This window comes from Apis laboriosa, unplaced genomic scaffold (genome assembly GCF_014066325.1).
Source record: "Apis laboriosa isolate Shangri-la unplaced genomic scaffold, ASM1406632v1 scaffold14686_cov152, whole genome shotgun sequence".
Taxonomy (NCBI): domain Eukaryota; kingdom Metazoa; phylum Arthropoda; class Insecta; order Hymenoptera; family Apidae; genus Apis; species Apis laboriosa.
Window position 1 is genome coordinate 395,078 of NW_025221692.1, and position 19,063 is coordinate 414,140.

The 19,063-nt window shown below is 41.4% G+C and overlaps 2 protein-coding genes across 4 annotated transcripts in view; one reads left to right on the top strand and one right to left on the bottom strand.

Annotated features, from left to right (window-relative positions):
- LOC122710409 overlaps nt 1-19,063 on the top strand; it is a 209,238-nt gene that overhangs the window by 76,695 nt on the left and 113,480 nt on the right. The gene's annotated exons all lie outside the window — the stretch shown is intronic.
- LOC122710407 (flocculation protein FLO11-like) lies at nt 8,987-10,846 on the bottom strand. Its single transcript, XM_043928246.1, has 2 exons — nt 10,664-10,846; nt 8,987-10,509 (listed from the first exon to the last, which is right to left on the bottom strand). Exons 1-2 carry the CDS (start codon nt 10,784-10,786, stop codon nt 9,229-9,231), a joined length of 1,404 nt encoding a protein of 467 aa, XP_043784181.1. The 5' UTR covers nt 10,787-10,846; the 3' UTR covers nt 8,987-9,228.

Genomic DNA, 19,063 nt, shown 5'->3' on the forward strand with positions numbered 1-19,063 from the left:
AAAAAAAAAAAAAAAAAGAAGAAGAAGAACAAAAAGAAAAGAAAAACGCCACTCGTACTACGGAGAGAGCGCAAAAACCTCTCGCGAAGCTTTTTCTCGAGCGAAATCACCTTCGCTCTCCGGTGGAATGCTACCGTTCGCTCGGTTCCCCTTCGAGGAATCATCAGCCGCGGAATTGCCGCGAGCCGCATCGCGATTAGCGAGGAGGAGAAGGAATCTCGATCGACTCGCTCGGAAATTACCGCCGGCTAAACAGCCACTCGTCGACGAAAGTGTACGAAAGTGTTAACTGGCCCGGGTTCAAGCTCTCTCCCTTCGTCGTCCATTTTTACACGCGTCCACCTCGGTGTGCGTGCGTGCGTGCGTGTTGCGAAACAGAAGAGAAAGAGAAAGAGGGAGAGAGAGAAGCAGCGGTTTCTTCTAGCGCGGCAAATTATTAACAATCAGGCAGGTGTTTGCGCGGTTCTCGCAAGATTTGCTAACGAGCCGGCATTTTCGAGGTGCCGACTCGAGGCATATAATTATATGCTTGCCTCCCTTCTTGTATGCGCGCCTCCTGATATATATATATATGTACGCAGGGTTATCTACAGGGTGTTCCAATTGATCGTGAATCGATCGAAAGGAAAGAAGTTGACGGGTTAAAAGTATAGTGGTGGTTATGGGTTTTATCGGTGGACGTTGCTGGCTAATGTTACGAGCGAGGAATATTTCGTTTCGTTCGAACGTTTCGATGAATTGACTCGAGATTCGTATTCTCCGGTCGCGGCGAGATCGCGCTTCCTGTCGATGCAAGCTCGACGGTGGGGAGGGGGAACGATCTTATCGAGGGATTCGTGGCTATGAATAATATATTCGTGGTGAGGTGGGCTTCCTTGGCGATTGACGAACCAACCATTTTGTCACTGGTTTCTATCTTTTTGTTATGTTGACTGATCGAGGAGAGTCGAAGGAGATCTCAGAGAAGGAAAAGTTCCTGGAGAGAATTTTTTTAAGAGAGGTTTGATTTACTTCCAGATAAGATAAGGAAAGAAATTTGATTTCTAAAAATGTTACATTTGAAAAGCTTAAAACTCAAGACTTTCCGTCATCTCTCTTTTTGATTAGCAGTGCGTTGTGCAAAAAAAAAAAAAAGGAAAGAAAAAAATCGCCAATGTGCAAATGATTTGATGAAAACCTCTCGAGGATCTTTCAGAAACACCGCGCCATTAGCTTTTAGCGATCTCTCCGGTACCCGGAACCAGCCACTTTGTGGCTGGTAACAGTAGCAAGGTAGCTTTCATAGATCGTTCCTCCGCAAATTGTTCCATCATTATCGGGAAGAATAGAAAAATGTTACCGGTTCCGTCGATCATCCGCAACCTCCTAGAAACTACTTCGTCGAGAATCTTTTCGAGGCTGCATCGTTGGGAGGAAAACTCGAGCCGACGAGACTCGTCCAACTCGGCCACCCTGTAGACGAGTCGAGCGAACGGGGATGGCGTGAAACCGGTGGGTATGATTACCCACTTTAGTTAACGATCCTCTCTCGGCCCCGTGGCGGTTCCAAAAGGTCAGAAAGAAAACCGCAAGAAAGAAAGAAAGAAAGAAGCGAGAAGAGTGGAGCGGAACCTTGGAGAGCCTCTCGCATCCGGCGAGCCGTGGCCGTGAATTCCATCCAAGATTCGACGTGCGTGATGTTGATACACGACAAATGAACGATCGAGTCGATTTTCTTCTCGAGAAGGAGGGAGAATCGAAGGGAAAGTAAAACTTGGCCAAAGTTTCTCGATACCGAAGAGAATGGAATGCGTTGCGTAATGGGGTAGTCGAAAGTTTGAAGGAGATGAATTTTTCTTTCAACACTTCTTGGCCGGAGGTTGAAAGTTAAAATAATGTAAAATTTCGTGCCCGTTTTTTCGAAGAGAATCGAGCAGCGAACTCTTCCCGTTCCCGAAAGTTTTAAGATAATTGAACGGGTTTCAGGAGGAAGGAATCGACGAGGAAAGTGGAAAGCGAATCGAAACAAATCATTTTGTGATCGTGTTTATTATAAATTAAGAGATTCTCCATTTCAAGATTGTCCAAAATCATTTTAAATGCTGATGATATGAGAAGGATCTTTCAAAATTTTCCCAAACTTAGCGTAACTTTTAATGGAAATAACTAACTCAGAAAATATTCTCTCTATTCTTTTATATATATATATATATATTTTTTTTCATCTTTCATCTCCTTCGTTCGAATTATACACGCGCGAGAAAAACAAAATTCACACCGTGTCTTTCAAATATCAAGGTGCGAAGAAAGAACGTATTTCGTTTTGTTTTCTTCTTCCTCCCCTCTCTCGGTAGTCCCTCCGAGCCAAAGGATAATTAAGTATACGCCACATTCGTACATGTGGGCAGGAATACGTATCTCGAAAAAGTGAGCCGCGGCAACTACACCACGATAATGTTTAATTACACGCTCTCTTTATACCGCGTAATCTTCCTTTACTCTTTGCCTCCGCGATCCTCTCATCTCTGATCCTCTCCGCGACGCTTTGAAAACTCTCTCTCTCTCTCTCTCTCTCTCTCTCTCCTCTATAATTCCGACTGCTCACTTTTTGATCTCTCTATGATTTCTCATTACCACCTGTGATCTCTCCGCATCGTGTAGAAACACTCGTAAATCCCGAAAATAAATTCACAGGCAGAAAGAACGAAGAAGTCTGCCATGTTTACGTCTATATATATATATATATATATATATATAGGGATAATTGCTGTCTTTGCTTTGTATCAGTTTGTTGCGTTGCAATCCGTAATCATATCACGTTGTCAAGTCGAACAGCAAATTTTCTATACGAACGTATTATTCCTTCAATTTTAGTTAAAAACGAGAGGAAATCTTCCGTAAACATAGGTCTTATTAAAAATTCAATTTCGTTGAACAACATGTTTTCCATGCATAGAGAGAAAAAGAGAGAGAGAGAGAGAGAAAGGATTCAATTAAGAGAAACGAAAAAAAGGATCTGTTCGAATAACAAGGGGGAAATATAGCATGGAAATTTTAAACGAACCAAGTCGACGAGCGAATAATAAATCGATTCGACCTCTGAAACCTGTGATACGTTCCTCGATTCGTACGAAAATAATTGTCATGATTGAAGGATCGATAGGATCGATATAATCTTCGTTTCGGATGGAAGAGTTTGGAGATATTCTCGAATTGGCGAAAGGAGAAATGATTTGCGACAGAGAGAAGGGAGGGGGGGGGAGATATTGGGATAATGAGTGGCCCTCTGGTTTGACCCTTTTGGGAAGGGCCGCGACGAAAAGTTGGAAAGTCTAAGCCTAAGATTCGATCAGGAGAGTGGCAACTTTTTTATTACGACCGCCTTGGCTCCCCGAGGAGAGGGCCAAGTTTTCGACGATAAAGAAAAACTGGTCGGCCCGATCACGACACGCGTGGAAATTCTCTGCTTTTCTCGATCAGGGAGTGTTATTGCCGGACCCGATCGTATCCCGGGGACGAAATATTTCGAGAACTCGTCGAAACACACCGCTTCAAAGAGAGGAGGGAAAATAATATTGGAATAATCTATCGTACAGCTAATTTTTAATGAACCAATATTTATCCTCTTTATCGCGATATCGAATTATTTGTGCGAGCATTATTTGAAAAACGGAGAGGACAAGCCAAAGAAAGAAAGATCGATACGATATTATCAGTATCGAAAAACAAATACGTGTATTCGTTTGAAAAACAGAAGAACGTGTATGTAAACACAATGTAACTGATTATACGCGATAAGACGAAAAGGTGGCCGAACGTTTCCATTTTTTACATTCTCCGATAATATAATTCCAATAATATCGTAATAATTTTTGATCCCAAATACCCGCAGACAACCAGTTTTTATCATAATCGCGGATTAGATGTGTATTTCCTTGCCAATGACGTAAACGCGGCGGGATTGACGCGAATCGCGCTCGATCTCGTTCCTCGTGTTTCAGCCCGTGCACCGAGTATGCAAAACGCGTGCACGCTCGCAAGCGTGAAATTACACGGCGCGAGTATCGCCCCCCCTCTGGGCGAGGGCACGAGCGCGTACAATGCGCGGCGGGGAGGGGGAGAGGGACTCGCGATCGCCACGAAAACCCTTACTTTGGAATTTCGTGAATGGCAGAGCAGGCACAATTAGCGTAATAAAGATGCACCGGTCGGAAACGCCTACCGCCGGGTTGCGAGCCACGCTTTGATTCGAATCTCCCATTTTCATCGAAACCACTGATCTATTTAAACTGCTATGATTTCGGTAAAAATTGGGAGGGAGGGGCGATATTCTCCATTTTGGAGAGGACGATATTTCGAAGTTTTTTCAAAGTTGTTTACACTCGGAGCAAATTTTCGATCGATTCGATTCGATTATATATATTGTATATATATATATTCAGTCGAATTCGCATCAATCGACACATTTTTCTCTACTTTTTCTCGATTCATTGGTCGACGAAAGAAAGAAAGAAAGAAAGAAAAAAAGAGAGAAGGGAAAAATATGGAGGCGGAAGCTGTTCCATTCGCGCCGTGTTCCTTCGATACGAGGACTTTGAATGATAAATGTCTCGCACGGTTTGCGTGCCACAGCCGGATGCACTCACGATGCACGCGTGTACATTTATTAGATGAGATTTATGCCGTTAAAGTATGGAATCGGTAAACGGATCGCGAATGCCGCTACCAAGACGCGCGGTGGGATGGGCTTTGAATGGAAGCTCGGAAAGAAAAGCTCAGAGACACCGATACGGCTCTGCTCTTTTAATACTTTATGGGGATGCGGTGTCGCGCGAGCATTTACATCGAATACCTTCGCAGTCGTGTTTTCTTGGGGAAAAACTTGGGATTTTTTTTTCTTTCAACCCGAGTCTCTCGGGTTGAATCGAGCAACGTCGATTCATGAAACCCTTTCTTGAAAAACGCGATTCGTATCTCGAATTTTTGTATCTGTGAATTGTTGCTTGTTCCTTTGAAACCTTTTTTTCTCTCTCTCTCTCTCTCTCTCTCTTTCTCTCTCGTGATTCGCGGGAAGAGAAAAATGTTTTACGAAATCGGAATTTTTTTAAAGAGAAAATAAGAATCTTCGGTGTGAGCAATGGAAGAAGAAATAATGGAAAATTGGCAAGAAACTCTTCGCGAGTCGCGTTTCTTCTCAATGTCTGATTTCCAATTTTTTTCTTTCTTATTTTTTTCTTTTTTCATTACGACAAAGTGCTTTAACTAGCTTTTCCTCGTTTGACCGGCGAGTTTATCCGTTTATCGACGGAGGAAAAAGTAGAAGAAGCAAGCACAATATTTCGAATTAAAAGTAAACGCGTGTCAATTAAACGATATTCCGCCGAGACACGGTTTTTACCCCTGTTCCCCTTGTACATGCATATACGTGCGTACACACGTAAGCGTTCGATAATTAATCTCAACGATCGAACAACGTTTTCATATAATTTCATCATTACATCCGACTTGATGCGTGCACGAGACAGATTCGATGGTAATAATTAAAATCTCTCGGATCAGCGAACTGAGCGCGGTGGACCGAGCTTCGATACCGGGTGTCTCGTTTTAATCCGGCCGATTTCGACCGAAACCTTGGCCAGAAAATATCGATCGCCAACTTGCCTTCTTTTCGTTCCAAAGGGCGATCGTGAAATCAAAATTTTCTGCTATTTAAATTTTTCTTCTTTTCGCTTTTTTATTCTAATATTCAGGAATAGGATATATAGGGTGTTTCGTGTCTCTTTCGTTAGAATGTATATAAATAGAGGTGGGGATAAAAATATGGGAACGATATATCGATGAACAATTACGGTGACGTTAAAATTAGAATGGACGCGAAGGATATATCGATATCTACTGCACGAATACGCGTGAAATAACGATAAACAAGGATAAATTCGGAAGGTGGAGGTAAAACGTATTGAAGCGTGAATAATCGATGAATAATTATATAGAGATGGTTATAATTAATGGATATTAGACGTCGAGAAATAGCTTCGTGGATACAACGATGGTGGCCCTCTTGAGCGAAAGAGAGAAAGAAACAAAGATAAATAAATGAATGTCGAAGAGAAATTCGTCGAAGCAATTGCTTGAAATCCGTCCCGATAACGGCATTATCTACAGCTCGTTTAATTAAACGACCCTATAGGACTGGGAAACGGAAAAGCTCGCACGATTTCCCGGAAATTAAAATAAACATGGCGGCTCGTCCATTGCAAACGTTTGGAAAATCAATTTCCGATCTTTTTTACCGATCCGTTCGTAGATCTGTTATGAGACAAAAGAGAAAAAAAATACAGAATAGAATAAATTAAAAACTACGTTACAGTTACTGATTGAACGACGAAATGGAAGGGAAAGACACCTATCTGTACGTATAAGAATAAATTTTTACGATTATCGTAACGTAATTTTTTTTTTCTTTAGTTTAAATAATGCAGTTACGTAATATATTTTCGTGAATTTCATTTATCAAGTCGTACATAGATAATGAAAAAAAGAAGTATCGTTCCATCTAGAGATCGAAATTGGACTTTGCAATCTCGTCCACAACTTTCGTTTCCTATGAAACTACGCAAATCCATCGAATCGAATAGAACAGAAAAATCGTCCAACCAATTAGTCGTCCATCCGTCAAAGTAAAAATCCCGAAAGATTTCTCCTCCTTTCTCGAACTTCCTGTCACGACGATAAATTTGAAAAAAAAAAAGAAAAAAAAGAGAAGGAAAAGATGACACGAAGGCAGATACGCGAAGGCTTCCGGTTTCACAGAAAAGTTACAAGCTACCGAGCGCGAAGAAGACGAATCACGGCTGCTTTGCATGCGATGCATCGATACCAGGCGAAGGAAATAACTCGGAGTGTGTACGACGTCGATAAAGGTTCCGTGGCGGGAATGTTAATGGGTTAGAAATATGCCCACTCTGCTGCTCTTCGAATTGTCAGGACAAATCGTTAGGAAGAGAAAAAGGAGGAAAGGTGTCCGTCTCCCTCTTCTCGCCGGAGAAACTTTGATCGTTCAAGGTTTCGTTTCGTGAATCGCATATACGCGAAAAATGAATTGTCGTATTTAGATTTCACGCTCGTGTTTCATGTCCAATCAGATTTATATATATATATAATTTTCGATTTCGAATTTTAATTAGAGAACGATAAGGAAATTGAAACGATAGGAAAAGATTATGAGACACTCGAGAGAGAATTTATTTCTTCGATTTTTCTATAATTTCGTTTCTCTCTCGTGTGTATAATAAGACGAAAAGGGAACGTATAAAATATGAATATTCGATTGTTTGTCGTCGTATACAGATAATATATCATTTTAACGTATCAAAGGTATATAACGGAGATTAACAACTAATACGATCCGTGATCAGATAAATCGAAAATTTTTTTGTAGTAAGTAAAATTCGTTTACCTTACCATCGATACAGCTCGACGGAAATCTTCGATCAAAACTCGTTGCCACCCGAATTGCTTAAGTAATTCTTTATCTTTCCGTGAACACGATATCACAATTATTATTCAAACAAAAACACGGAACATATCGGAGACAAAAAAAAAAAGAAGAAGAAAGAAGGGAGGGAGGGAGAAGAAAAAAGAAATGGTAGAAAGAGAAATGAGAAGTAATCGCGATGCAACGATTTTCCAGTCGATCGGTCCCTCCTTTGTATTGACTTTCCCCGATCGGGGATGCGCCCGAATAAAACCGAGGAGGAGAATTCCGTTCGATTCCTCCGCGCCGCCCATTATTACAGCCTTTTGGGTCCAATAACTCTTCCACTCTCACTTGTTGCTCTGCCCTTCCATTCCCTTTTCCTCCACCTTGCTCCCCTTTCCCCGATTTTTCACCGTCGAACGAGCAAAACGATCGAAGATCGATCGATCGAGTCCTCCGATCGAAGGAATCAGAGCCTTTTTTTTTTTTAATTTCGAAAGTTTCACGACGATACAACCGAGTAGTAATCCCGCGATTCTCTTGTTTTTCCTGTTCTCGGGCGAACGTGGAAAAAGTTTTTGGCGCGGGGGATCGATGTTGAACGTAGTAGTGGAAAAATATTCGAGAGAGAGAAGTTTGGATTACGCGATTATTTTTCTGCTTTTTGTATATCTTGTGTGGTTGTGATTTGAATTGTTCGAATGGAATGTGCATTTGGATACATTGTCATGGAACAAGCTATAACTTGTAGCGAAAAATAATTGTAAATAATCTCTTTACGTGAAGCGATGGTTCATACGAATCGAAATGATGAAAACCGGTGTTCACGTTCGTATCTTGGATAAATCGGGATATTCAAGAAATCTGTATCGGGGAGGGATGTCACGATTGACAGATGAAATATTCAAGAAAGTGGCACAAGTAGGCCGGAAGATCGGCCGGGAGAATGAATTTTTCAATGGGTCGATCAGGTTCATCCGCGATACCCGGCCTCTCCCGATATCGGTATCCGGACCATCCATACAAATCGGATCTCGCCAAATTGCCGTACAATTTCCACGAACGTGGCCCCGATCTCGCGTGGAAAATCTAGGCCAGAGAACGAGGGGAAAAAAAAAAAGAAAGAAGCGGAAGACGTTTCTAGACACACACAGGTTGGATGATGGAGCGAATCAAGTAACAGTGGTGGGTGTTACGTGCGATGCAACCCTAAATCCAGCGAGAGGAGTTTCCTGGAAACGCGTTAGCAACGAAACGAAACTGTCTGTGCCTCGAATTTTCAAGCGTGGCCGAATTATATCCCTGTCACGGAATCAATAGCGTAGAGAAAATACGTAAGCGATGACGGGGACGAGGTAAAGAAGGAGCGGAGGGAAAGGGGGCGATGTTGTTACGCGTCTTCCGCCACTCGTGGGAATTTTAATTCTCGAGGGTAGAAGGGTGAACTGGCGAGTTTAGAGATGACGGACGGGTACGTTTTGTATTTCAACGATTGGAAACGTTTTGGAGCGAAAAGAGAGGGGTAAATTTTGAATGAAACAGGAGAGAGTAAAAGTTTATTTAAAAATGCTAGATTATTAAAAAGGATAAGTTAATTACAAAATTTTGTTAGATTACGTTAAAGCTTGGAGGAGAACGTCGATTCGGTTGTTATCCTAAGTTGTTGTTATCCTATCTTATTCCTCGTATTTAATCATCGATATATTACCGAGCTAATATACAAAACTAATTTCCAATTAATTTATATCTCTCATCGATCAGAATCTCGGTCAGAATCGAGATTGCATCCATTTCCACCACAATCGATTATTTTCAGACTTTTCGCCGGATTTGTGTCGTGGAAAACTTGATTCCACGCTATTTGAATCAGAGTTTATCGATTCGTTTGATTCGGTACTTGTTTCTTCGCTCGATTTAAAGTTGGTTGTCGTGTCTGGTTCGGTGTTCGTTGATTCCTCGCTGTTCGATGAGCTACTCGATTCAGTCGTCGTATCTGGCTTAGTGTTCGTTGGCTCTTCGCTGCTCGATGGACTGCTTGGCGTGCTACTCGATTCAGGACTCGTCGTATCTGGTTCGGTGTTCGTTGGCTCTTCGCTACTCGATGGGCTACTTGGCGTGCTACTCGATTCAGAGTTGGTTGTCGTCTCTGGTTCAGTGTTCGTTGATTGTTCGGTGCTCGACGGCGTGCTGCCCCATTCAGAGTTGGTTGTCGTCTCTGGTTCGGTGCTCGACGGTGTGCTGCTCGATTCAGAGTTGGTTGTCGTGTCTGGTTCGGTGTTCGTTGATTGTTTGGTGGTCGACGGTGTGCTACTCCATTCAGAGTTGGTTGTCGTCTCTGGTTCGGTGCTCGACGGTGTGCTGCTCCATTCAGAGTTGGTTGTCGTCTCTGGTTCGGTACTCGACGGTGTGCTGCTCCATTCAGAATTGGTCGTCGTGTCTGGTTCGGTGTTCGTTGATTGTTTGGTGGTCGACGGTGTGCTGCTCCATTCAGAGTTGGTTGTCGTCTCTGGTTCGGTACTCGACGGTGTGTTGCTCGATTCAGAATTGGTTGTCGTGTCTGGTTCGGTGCTCGACGGTGTGCTGCTCCATTCAGAGTTGGTTGTCGTCTCTGGTTCGGTACTCGACAGTGTGCTGCTCCATTCAGAGTTGGTTGTCGTCTCTGGTTTGGTGTTCGTTGATTGATCGGTGGTCGACGGTGTGTTGCTCGATTCAGAATTGGTTGTCGTGTCTGGTTCGGTGTTCGTTGATTGTTGGGTGGTCGACGGTGTGCTGCTCGGTTCAGGGCTCGTTGGTAGTTGATCAGTTGTGGTGCTGGGTGTGGTGGTTTCGGGTAATTTGGGAACAGCGAATACGACAACCTTTATGAACATGCCCCAATTAGGCAATCCGACCCCGAGTGCGACGATCGATGAGGTGCCAATGTTACCTTTAATAGGTACTATGTTCACCACCTTTGGATTCAAGTTTACTACGCTGAAGTATGAGATTACGTGATCTGGTGGCGCGGTTGCACCGATAGTAACGGTGTGACTCATGCCTGGTATCGATGGCTGGAATTGAAAGAAAGAAAGAAAAAAAAACACATATATAAAATATCAGACCTTGGAAAATATTTTTATCGTTATTCGTTTCCTCAAATTCTTATCTATATCTGTAGTCGATGGATATCGATGAACTGTCGAATTAGAAAAACTGAGATCTCACCTTGAAGATGGTTCGATTCTGGAGGATTAGCTCGCCGGGCAAATGTTTGCCAAGAATCAGATTGTTGCCCCATACGCAGGCGATGAGAGACAGGGAAGCGAGCAGAAAAACGTAGGCGCGCATCTTGATATAAATATTTTATTCTATTCTCTCGATAATAATATTGCCGTGGTGATGATTGACGTCTCAAATGTGCCATGCAACTTGCTCCCGACACTTTATATATAGCTTTTTCTTATCAACAGCCAAACACAATTCCTCGAAGATTGACCGATTACGTTATAACTCGTAGATGACTATCATCAGAGTAATGACAACGACTTATGTAACTTGTGATATTTGCCTTTCGTTTTCGTCATTTGTAGTCCATTAACTAAGTCGTTGACTAATATTTCTTTCCTAGATATTCGTCACGTATTTATTCTTTGCTCTAAGCTACTACTGTTTGAGCCCATATTATATACGTAATTTCCATACCGAGTGATACGATAATGATACAGATACAAGAAAATATAAAAGGAAAAAGAAGGAAACGATCGAGATGGATCTCTTTAATTGTCAAAACAATTTGTCCAAAACCATAATCGATGTATTATTAACATTAAGAAAATGGAAATCCATCTAAGGAATCATCTAAGGAATGAGGAAGAATTTATTTCATATGAAACCATATCACGGAAACCATAACTTCCGGGTTTATATCTTTCGAGATTTTTTTCTCTTTGAGACGACATAACGTGTCGTCATCTCAACCGTTTATTGTCAACTCTCGTTTGATAAATCAAAATACACGTTATTACAAATTAAAAGAGCTTTGGAGGTTGCGATGATAACACGGCTACGGATATTAATCGTCTAAAATTATCGACTAAAATTATCGAGAAAAAGAAGAGATTAATAACACGGTGAAAAATAAGTGTATATATATATATATATATATATACACGTAGTTGGAATACTTTGTAAGCTTCGTGAAATATAATGCACGAACAAAAATAATCTGATCACGATCGATTATCGATGGTAATAAAACGATGCACATTACTTATCTTTTTATCATAACTAATGCCTGTTAATTTTCGTGATAATCAATCTTTGCATTGTACTATGATCTCTGACGAGATTCTATCATCGAAATATCGATCGATCACGCGCGATTCACTGAAAGAAAATTTATAAGATTTCTTTATATCACGACCAAAGGCGAAAATAATTAAATAACTCTATGATCAATAACGATTTTTTCAACAACGATTTCACATTCGAGAATTATCGTTATCATCGTCCGTTTCAAAACAGATTTTTATTATATAACAGATTATATGATAATTTTCAATTACGATAATTCGAAATCACCGGATGAAAATCATTATCGAGTCGAGAAAGTTATCGATCGTGGAGACATCGTTTTTTTTTTTTTCTTTTTTTTTCGAGGATCCGATTCTATTCGAGCTTCCTTAAAATTCAACCCCTAATCCTGGGCTTAGAATTTGTATTCACCTCGTATCACCGGAGAAAACAGCGGACGATCGGCGGCCGTGTTTCGCTGATCTTTTTCAACGGTTAACTAATTTAAGACTCTCCATCCCCTTGAGCATTAATTCATGGGATGCGTGTCGCGAATACACGGGATCGAATTTTAAAAGCTTGTTGGAAGCTTCACGAAAAAAAGGTTTCGTTAAGGAATAATACAATCGAAAAGATTCCAAATAACAGATAGCGAGGATTGCTCTATTATCACCAAAATGATGCAACAATCGATAATCACGATTAATTTTCGTTCGCGATAGACTATCTTCTTCGTTTCCTTACGATTAAAAGCGATTATATTTCTTCTACCATTCTTTCCTTATTCGTTCTCATATATAATAATTCAATACAATTTTCTCCCCCTCCAAATAAAAATAAGGCGAGATTCAAAGGATTAAACTTGAACGAAAAGAAGGAAAAAAACTGTGCATATATACCTATACCCCGCTATTCAAAATTTTGTCGTCGATTAATCGTGCGCAAAAATCTTTTTAATACCACGTAACTTTCGCCCCTCTCGCCATCCACCATCCACGGAAGAATAATTGAAAAGGATAAAAAACAAACAAAGAGAGAGAGAGAGAGAGAGAGAGAGAGAGAGAGAGAGAGAGAGAGAGAGAAGGAAAAAGATGAAGGCGGACCTGTCCCCGTAAATCTTCCTCGCGAGGACATTAAGATCGCTGACATTTCGGCTCGCTGAAAACGTACGTGTAACCGATGTAGCTAGCCCCGCGTACACGCATCCGCGTTATTACGGGTGTACACACGGGCTCAAAGCGGTCCTGGCTTGCATAAATCTCTGGAGAAATTAAAGTGCACCGCTCTACAAAACGGAATTGTGCACCCGTATGAATGAAAAATAATTTGTATACGCCTGCACCATCGTATTTCCCACCGTTACGAGGCTGCTGGTGTTTCCTCTATCTCTCTAGTAATCGGTTTTCCCGTTTTACTTGTTGCCCGATATGTGAGAGAGGCTCTGTTGTCTCGCGTCGAACGAGAGACAGAGGCAATTTCGGAGATACCGTGGAGAATGAAAGAAATAAATAAATATGAAGGTAGAATATTTATCAGCTTTTATTTCATATTTCGTTTATTTATTTATTTATTTTTTTTTTGTTGTTGGTTGAATATCATTTCGAAAGAGTAGACTCTTAAAATTTGAATGTGTAGTTTCTCGTAATGATACGAGATAGAGAAAAATTTTAAAGTATGAAATATTCAGGTTTTTTATATGTGGTCTGTTGTAAAAAATTTTTTTCGAGCGAAATCACAAAATGTGAAAAAAAAAAAAAGAATGATAAAAATTCGAGGGTTGAGAAATTTTCTCTGGACAATAAAAAAAGAAAATAAATGGCTTTACGTGTAATATAATATTTTACGTGTACGCGACTTTTCTTTTTTTTTTTTTTTTTTTTTTAATAGGTGATTTCTTGAAGATAACGAGTATAAAGATTTATTGATCACACATATTGACATATCGACAATTTATAGTTTATCACTTTCGAGTATTTAACTTGGAGGACGTACCGAGATCTCGTATCTTATTAAGAGATAAAGAAAAATTAAATACGTTGTTTGTTTAATTATTGCTATTAAAATTGCCGATCTATGAAAGTCATTCTGATATTTTTTTCAAATGCCTGATTAATATATCGAGTTAGCGAGATTCGAATGACACGGGTTCCAGAAGATCATTTAACGAGGAACGTGGTTGATGAAGGTCTTCGGTACATTTGCATAAAAGCCTCGTCAAATTCCATCAACCCCCGTCAAGATGTTCGTGGATTAGGGTGAGACGAGACAGACTTTTGCGAAACTTTTCTCTCCGTTTGAGTGAAATCCAACGGGATAATCCAATAAAGGTGACTCTCTCACTTTTGCCAAGTCTAATATAAAAAAAAAAGAATCAAAATTAGAAATCGTATATTTATAAAATGACGCGATAACAATTATCTTTCGAGTGTCTATCTTATAATTATAAAAAGTATTTTTAAAAAGAAGAAAAGAAAATGAAACGAAAAATTTCCAAAATTTCGCCTTAACAGATCCGCATCGATCAATTATCGAAGAAATTATCGAAGATATTATTTTTAAATCGGCTCGGTTCCAACAATTCCAACGAGCGAGCAGGTCAGGTACTCGATTATCGAGTTGCTTATCGGCCACACAGAGTTCCCTAAGGTTATGCCTTAACCACCCTCGAACCGTGATCAATCTGATTAGCATTGCACGTGTCCGTGTAATGGTAAGCTTGGCCGTGGAATTGCGCGTTTGACTTTCATCCTCGTACGGGAAAATGGTGAAACGCGAAAGGGTTGCACGTTTTCCCCGGTTATTTTGCGCCTGTTTCTCATTACGCCGGGACGCATTAATCCGACGGGTTTCCGGCTGACGGCTATTAAAAAAATCTTGCCCTGTGTATCGCGCTTATTTATACACGGTGGCGCGATAAATTCGCCCCATTCCCCCTCCTCGAGATACGAAAAAAAATTCTATTTGCATGAACCGTAGGGGAAAATTAGAGGAACGCGAGATATTAAGAGAACATCGTACTTTGTATTTGTATCGAATATTTTGTGTTCTTAAAATCCGTATATTGCACGGGAATAATAAGAAAACCCGGATAGTTTCCGCGATTCTTATCGTGCAATTTCAAAATTATTATTTTCGTGGATCGATGATTTTCTTTTCTTTAGAAAAGACTTGGAAATGAAACGTTTTATTTCACGCGATTGAAAATCTTTTTCTAACGATGACAACGTACGTTCGAATCATCTTTTCTCTTTCTTTCTTTCTCTCTATCGTATTATTTCTCTTTTTCCCATCCGTGGCACGGTACGATAGTAGGCGTTTAGGCAACCCCGTATATAATCCACGCGTGTGCACGCACGCTCGTACCGGTAATTACTCACGTCACGTGGCGACATGGCCCGTTGCGCTTTTTCGTTTTGGCCGTGAGCGGCCGCCCCGCCGGGGGCGTGAAGAGCTGACAGAACACGTAGGAACATTGTAAACCAGCTTAGAGTGGATAATATCGGTCAGCGGTTTTTTATGACCGTCAGACCGGAGGAAAGTGAAAAACGGAGAGGGATCCCGGTGAACACGGCCGGAGGGTGTGATGCTCCACCACACGTGTGCATACATGAAATTTTCACCACCGGTGATATTTACGAGTCGTTGGACCGTCGAGGAATTCTTTCCTCCCCCCAAAAAAAAAAAAAAATTCGCCATCATAATAAACGATCATCGATCATCGCGATTTCTTTTTCTTTTTTTTTTTTTTTTTTGTTCTTGCACGTCGTCTATTTTATTTCATTTTATTTTATTTTATTTCCCTTGTGGAATTCTTTGGAATTCGAAATTGTTTACAACGATTCGAATCTTTGATCGAGAACTCGATTTAGAATCTCTTTTTTAGGTTTTAATTTTGAACAATTCACGCGATTATTCATACTGATTATTCAATTGATAATAACATGGATCGAAAGTATACAGTGACAGAAACAAAAAATCTCGTGTCTTTACGAAATTATATTTATAAAACGGTATCGAAACTTCAAAGATTGGTTTCACTTTTCCGAAATGTGTTTATAATTTTAAAGCAACAATTATTCTACTCGTTTCCAAATAACTTATTAATCGAACTTTTGTAAAATACAAAAACTTGTACGAGAGGCTGATATCATCGAACACCTAATTCTGTCACCTTTGATCCGATACGTCTCCCTCCCCTCCTCTTCCAATGACGTCGATACGAAAGAGCTCGTTCGTCATCATTACCAACCGTTGAGCCGTTGGTAATTAAAAAAACTCTCGTCCTATGCGACGAACGAGCGACTGATTTTTCTCCCCGAAAGAAGATGGATCGGGGATCTCGAACTCGCACGGTCCATCCGCAGAATTATCACAACCGATGATAATGATCCCTCCTTCCAGATACCTGGAAATTCTCCACGCTCAAAATTATTTGTCGATCCGTAATTCCTCGAAAAGGGAAGCGAAGAGCCAATGTGGCCAATTTGGAAAATATTGTAAATCGAGCGCCGAGGTGGAACGGGAATCGAGCAGGAAGGAAATTGAATCGCCAAATTTTTTCCTTTTTTTTCCTCCTCTTTTATCTCGAAATCCGCGAGGAAATCTAACGACAGGCGGCGAATGGTGCGTGCGAGGGTCGAGTTTTGTTTATTGGGCGAGGGAGTGAAAAACGTTAGAGATAAATTTCTTGCGCGATTCGTGGAGAAACGGATGAAAAGTGTGAGAGAGGCGGGGGATTGATCGCTGGATTTATTTAAGTCGACGCGGCGGATGATTAATTGGAAAGTTTCAGGCTCCTGGCCGAATGTTAGGACGTCACGAATATTTCCATAAACATGTCAGCGCGTCGTTGCAAATATCGAATATCGATCACGGGGGGGAGGACCGCTGTGTTTGCGGTCGAGTCGAAGCGAGGATAATTAATTCAGTGTCGGTCGACTTCCGCGTGCAGCCTGTAGACAAAACAACGTTCTTTCCTTCCCGTTTGAACGCCCGTTTCTCTGAATCTGGAAATTATGGAAAAGCTCGAACTCTTTCGTTCATTGTCTATATTTTATCCGTGCGAATTTGTATCGATTATATTACAGAAATTCGCTCGCACTTTCTGCGTACGAACAACATTTCGTACGAGAAACGTAAGCGAAGAAGAGAAATTCGACGAAAGTGCAATAATCAGATCTTCGCCGTGGAACTGATTTTTTCGGAAATTCATCGTTCAAAGACATTTTCGAAATTTCGTTTCGAAACACGGGCAGATCGGTTCGATCGGTTGGCCAAGCGAGATTTCGCGAAATACCGCGTAGATTATGCATCGGCGTTTCTCGTTGAATGGATCCGTGCCCAGTGATTCGTGAACCGCTATCTGGTGCACGTGACCGCACGACCCTTGGCCAGACCAGCGCCCCGATAATAGTTCTAACCGTGCAACTATATACGTACGTGGAAATGGACCGTGCACGCAACTGCGTGTACACTGCGTGTCCTGAAAATTCCTCAAAATTTCTCCAACCACCCTTTTCTCTTCTCTTCTCGAAATTATGCGTACAATCTCCGTCGTGGCTCGATTAAATTCCCAAACCGGGGAAATCTTCGTTGTCGGAATGGTAAAGATCGGAATGGCTCGATGGAAAATAATAAAATCTTACGAAAGAGAAGAATCGTGGAGGACGTCGAGGGGATGGAAAAACGTTTCTTTTATTATTAGGAGGATTAGAGGAACGACACGTTCGACGCTATATAAGATTCGAAACACCCTGTGCAGCCGCGTATGCTCACGCGTGTGCTCACCTGGAAACGCGAATCGATGCGCATGCATATGTATACGCTGCGGTTATTATTAGATTTCGATGCGCAAAGGGCGACGTGGTGAAAATGGGCTCTCCAATGGATTCGTCTAGTCCCGTATACAACCCTCTTCCCGAACGAAACGAGTTCCCTCGTATTTCTTGTTCGGCGTTTCTTCGTCCTTGCTTTCGATCTTGCCTCTTCCCGTGGAATTCCGGCTTCGAATATTGGATGGAATTGGATGGAAACGATTTAAAGGAGCGCCGCACGCTTTTGTCGATGCGAAACGGGATGCCCCCTCGGTTATTGTTTGATATCCAATTAAATGGCGAAGCATCCGTGTTTACCCGCGGATGAAAGCTGTGAATTAAACGTGCGATATCATCGATGTCATCGACGTGAAGAGGGGAGAAGGGGATATCATGTAATAATACCAAGAGTCCAGTTTCCTAGTTTCGTTCTCTTGAAATAAAAAAAATTGAAGGAGAAATTATACGAAGTGATAATTATTAGAAACATAATATATATGCACTTCAGGGAGTAAAATAATTTGAAGAGTCGAGAATGAGAGAATCTCATTGGGCGGATAAAATTAAACCTTATATCGAACGTCTAAAACCGATCTAACGAAGCATCGGCGAGATTGAAAGTTCCCTAATCACGGAATGAACGAAATCACGTTTATGGAAAACTCTGCCATTTCAACTTTCCCTCCAAAAAAGAAAAAAAAAAAAAAGAAAGAGCCGTTCATTTTCAAACTTGCGCTCGCAACCGAGAGAGCGACGCCTCGAATCCTCGAATCCGCTCCATCTCACCGTGGCAAATTAAAAGCGATATCCCCTCTCTCGAGATGGGTGAGAAGAGAGGGCGGCCCATTTCATTACCGCGAAACGGACAAAAAGCGCGCGTTTGGCGGGCAAGATCGATCATAGGAAGGATGATGATGCATGCGGATTGTGAGCCGGATTAAAGGCTCGTCCGTCGGGACGAGGGACAATTTTTATCGAACCAGAGCGGCGAAGCGGACCACGTTTTTCCCTCCCCTCGCGCTATATACCCGCGGGACGGTTATTCTCTGCAAATCTTGGATCGCGTTCCCCAATCTGCGCCGCTTTTTGTCTCCGTCCTTCCATCGAGAGATGGATGATGATGTACGCGAAGAGGAAGTCGGACGAGAGAGTTTCGTTAATTTCGTACGATATAATATAACACTCTCGAAAGTCTCGACGATGGTTAAGTTAAACGTGTCTTCTCGAATATCTTTATCGAGGTGGAAGGTAAATCGATTATGTTATAGAGTTGTCGAGAACATACTTTTGTGTCTTTTTTGTTTTAATTTTTAGATCCTTTGAGGATTCATCTCGAGAATCCGAGGATTTAAAGACGACTTTATCAACGAAGCAAAGCGTTCTGCGTTTATATACCATATTGAAGATTCGTTGAAAGTAGAAGTCGTGTATCGACATTTTGAACAGTAGTGTACATATGATTCGAACGGTGTTTGGAAATGCTCGTGCACCGGCTCTCGAGCGGATATATATAGGGCGC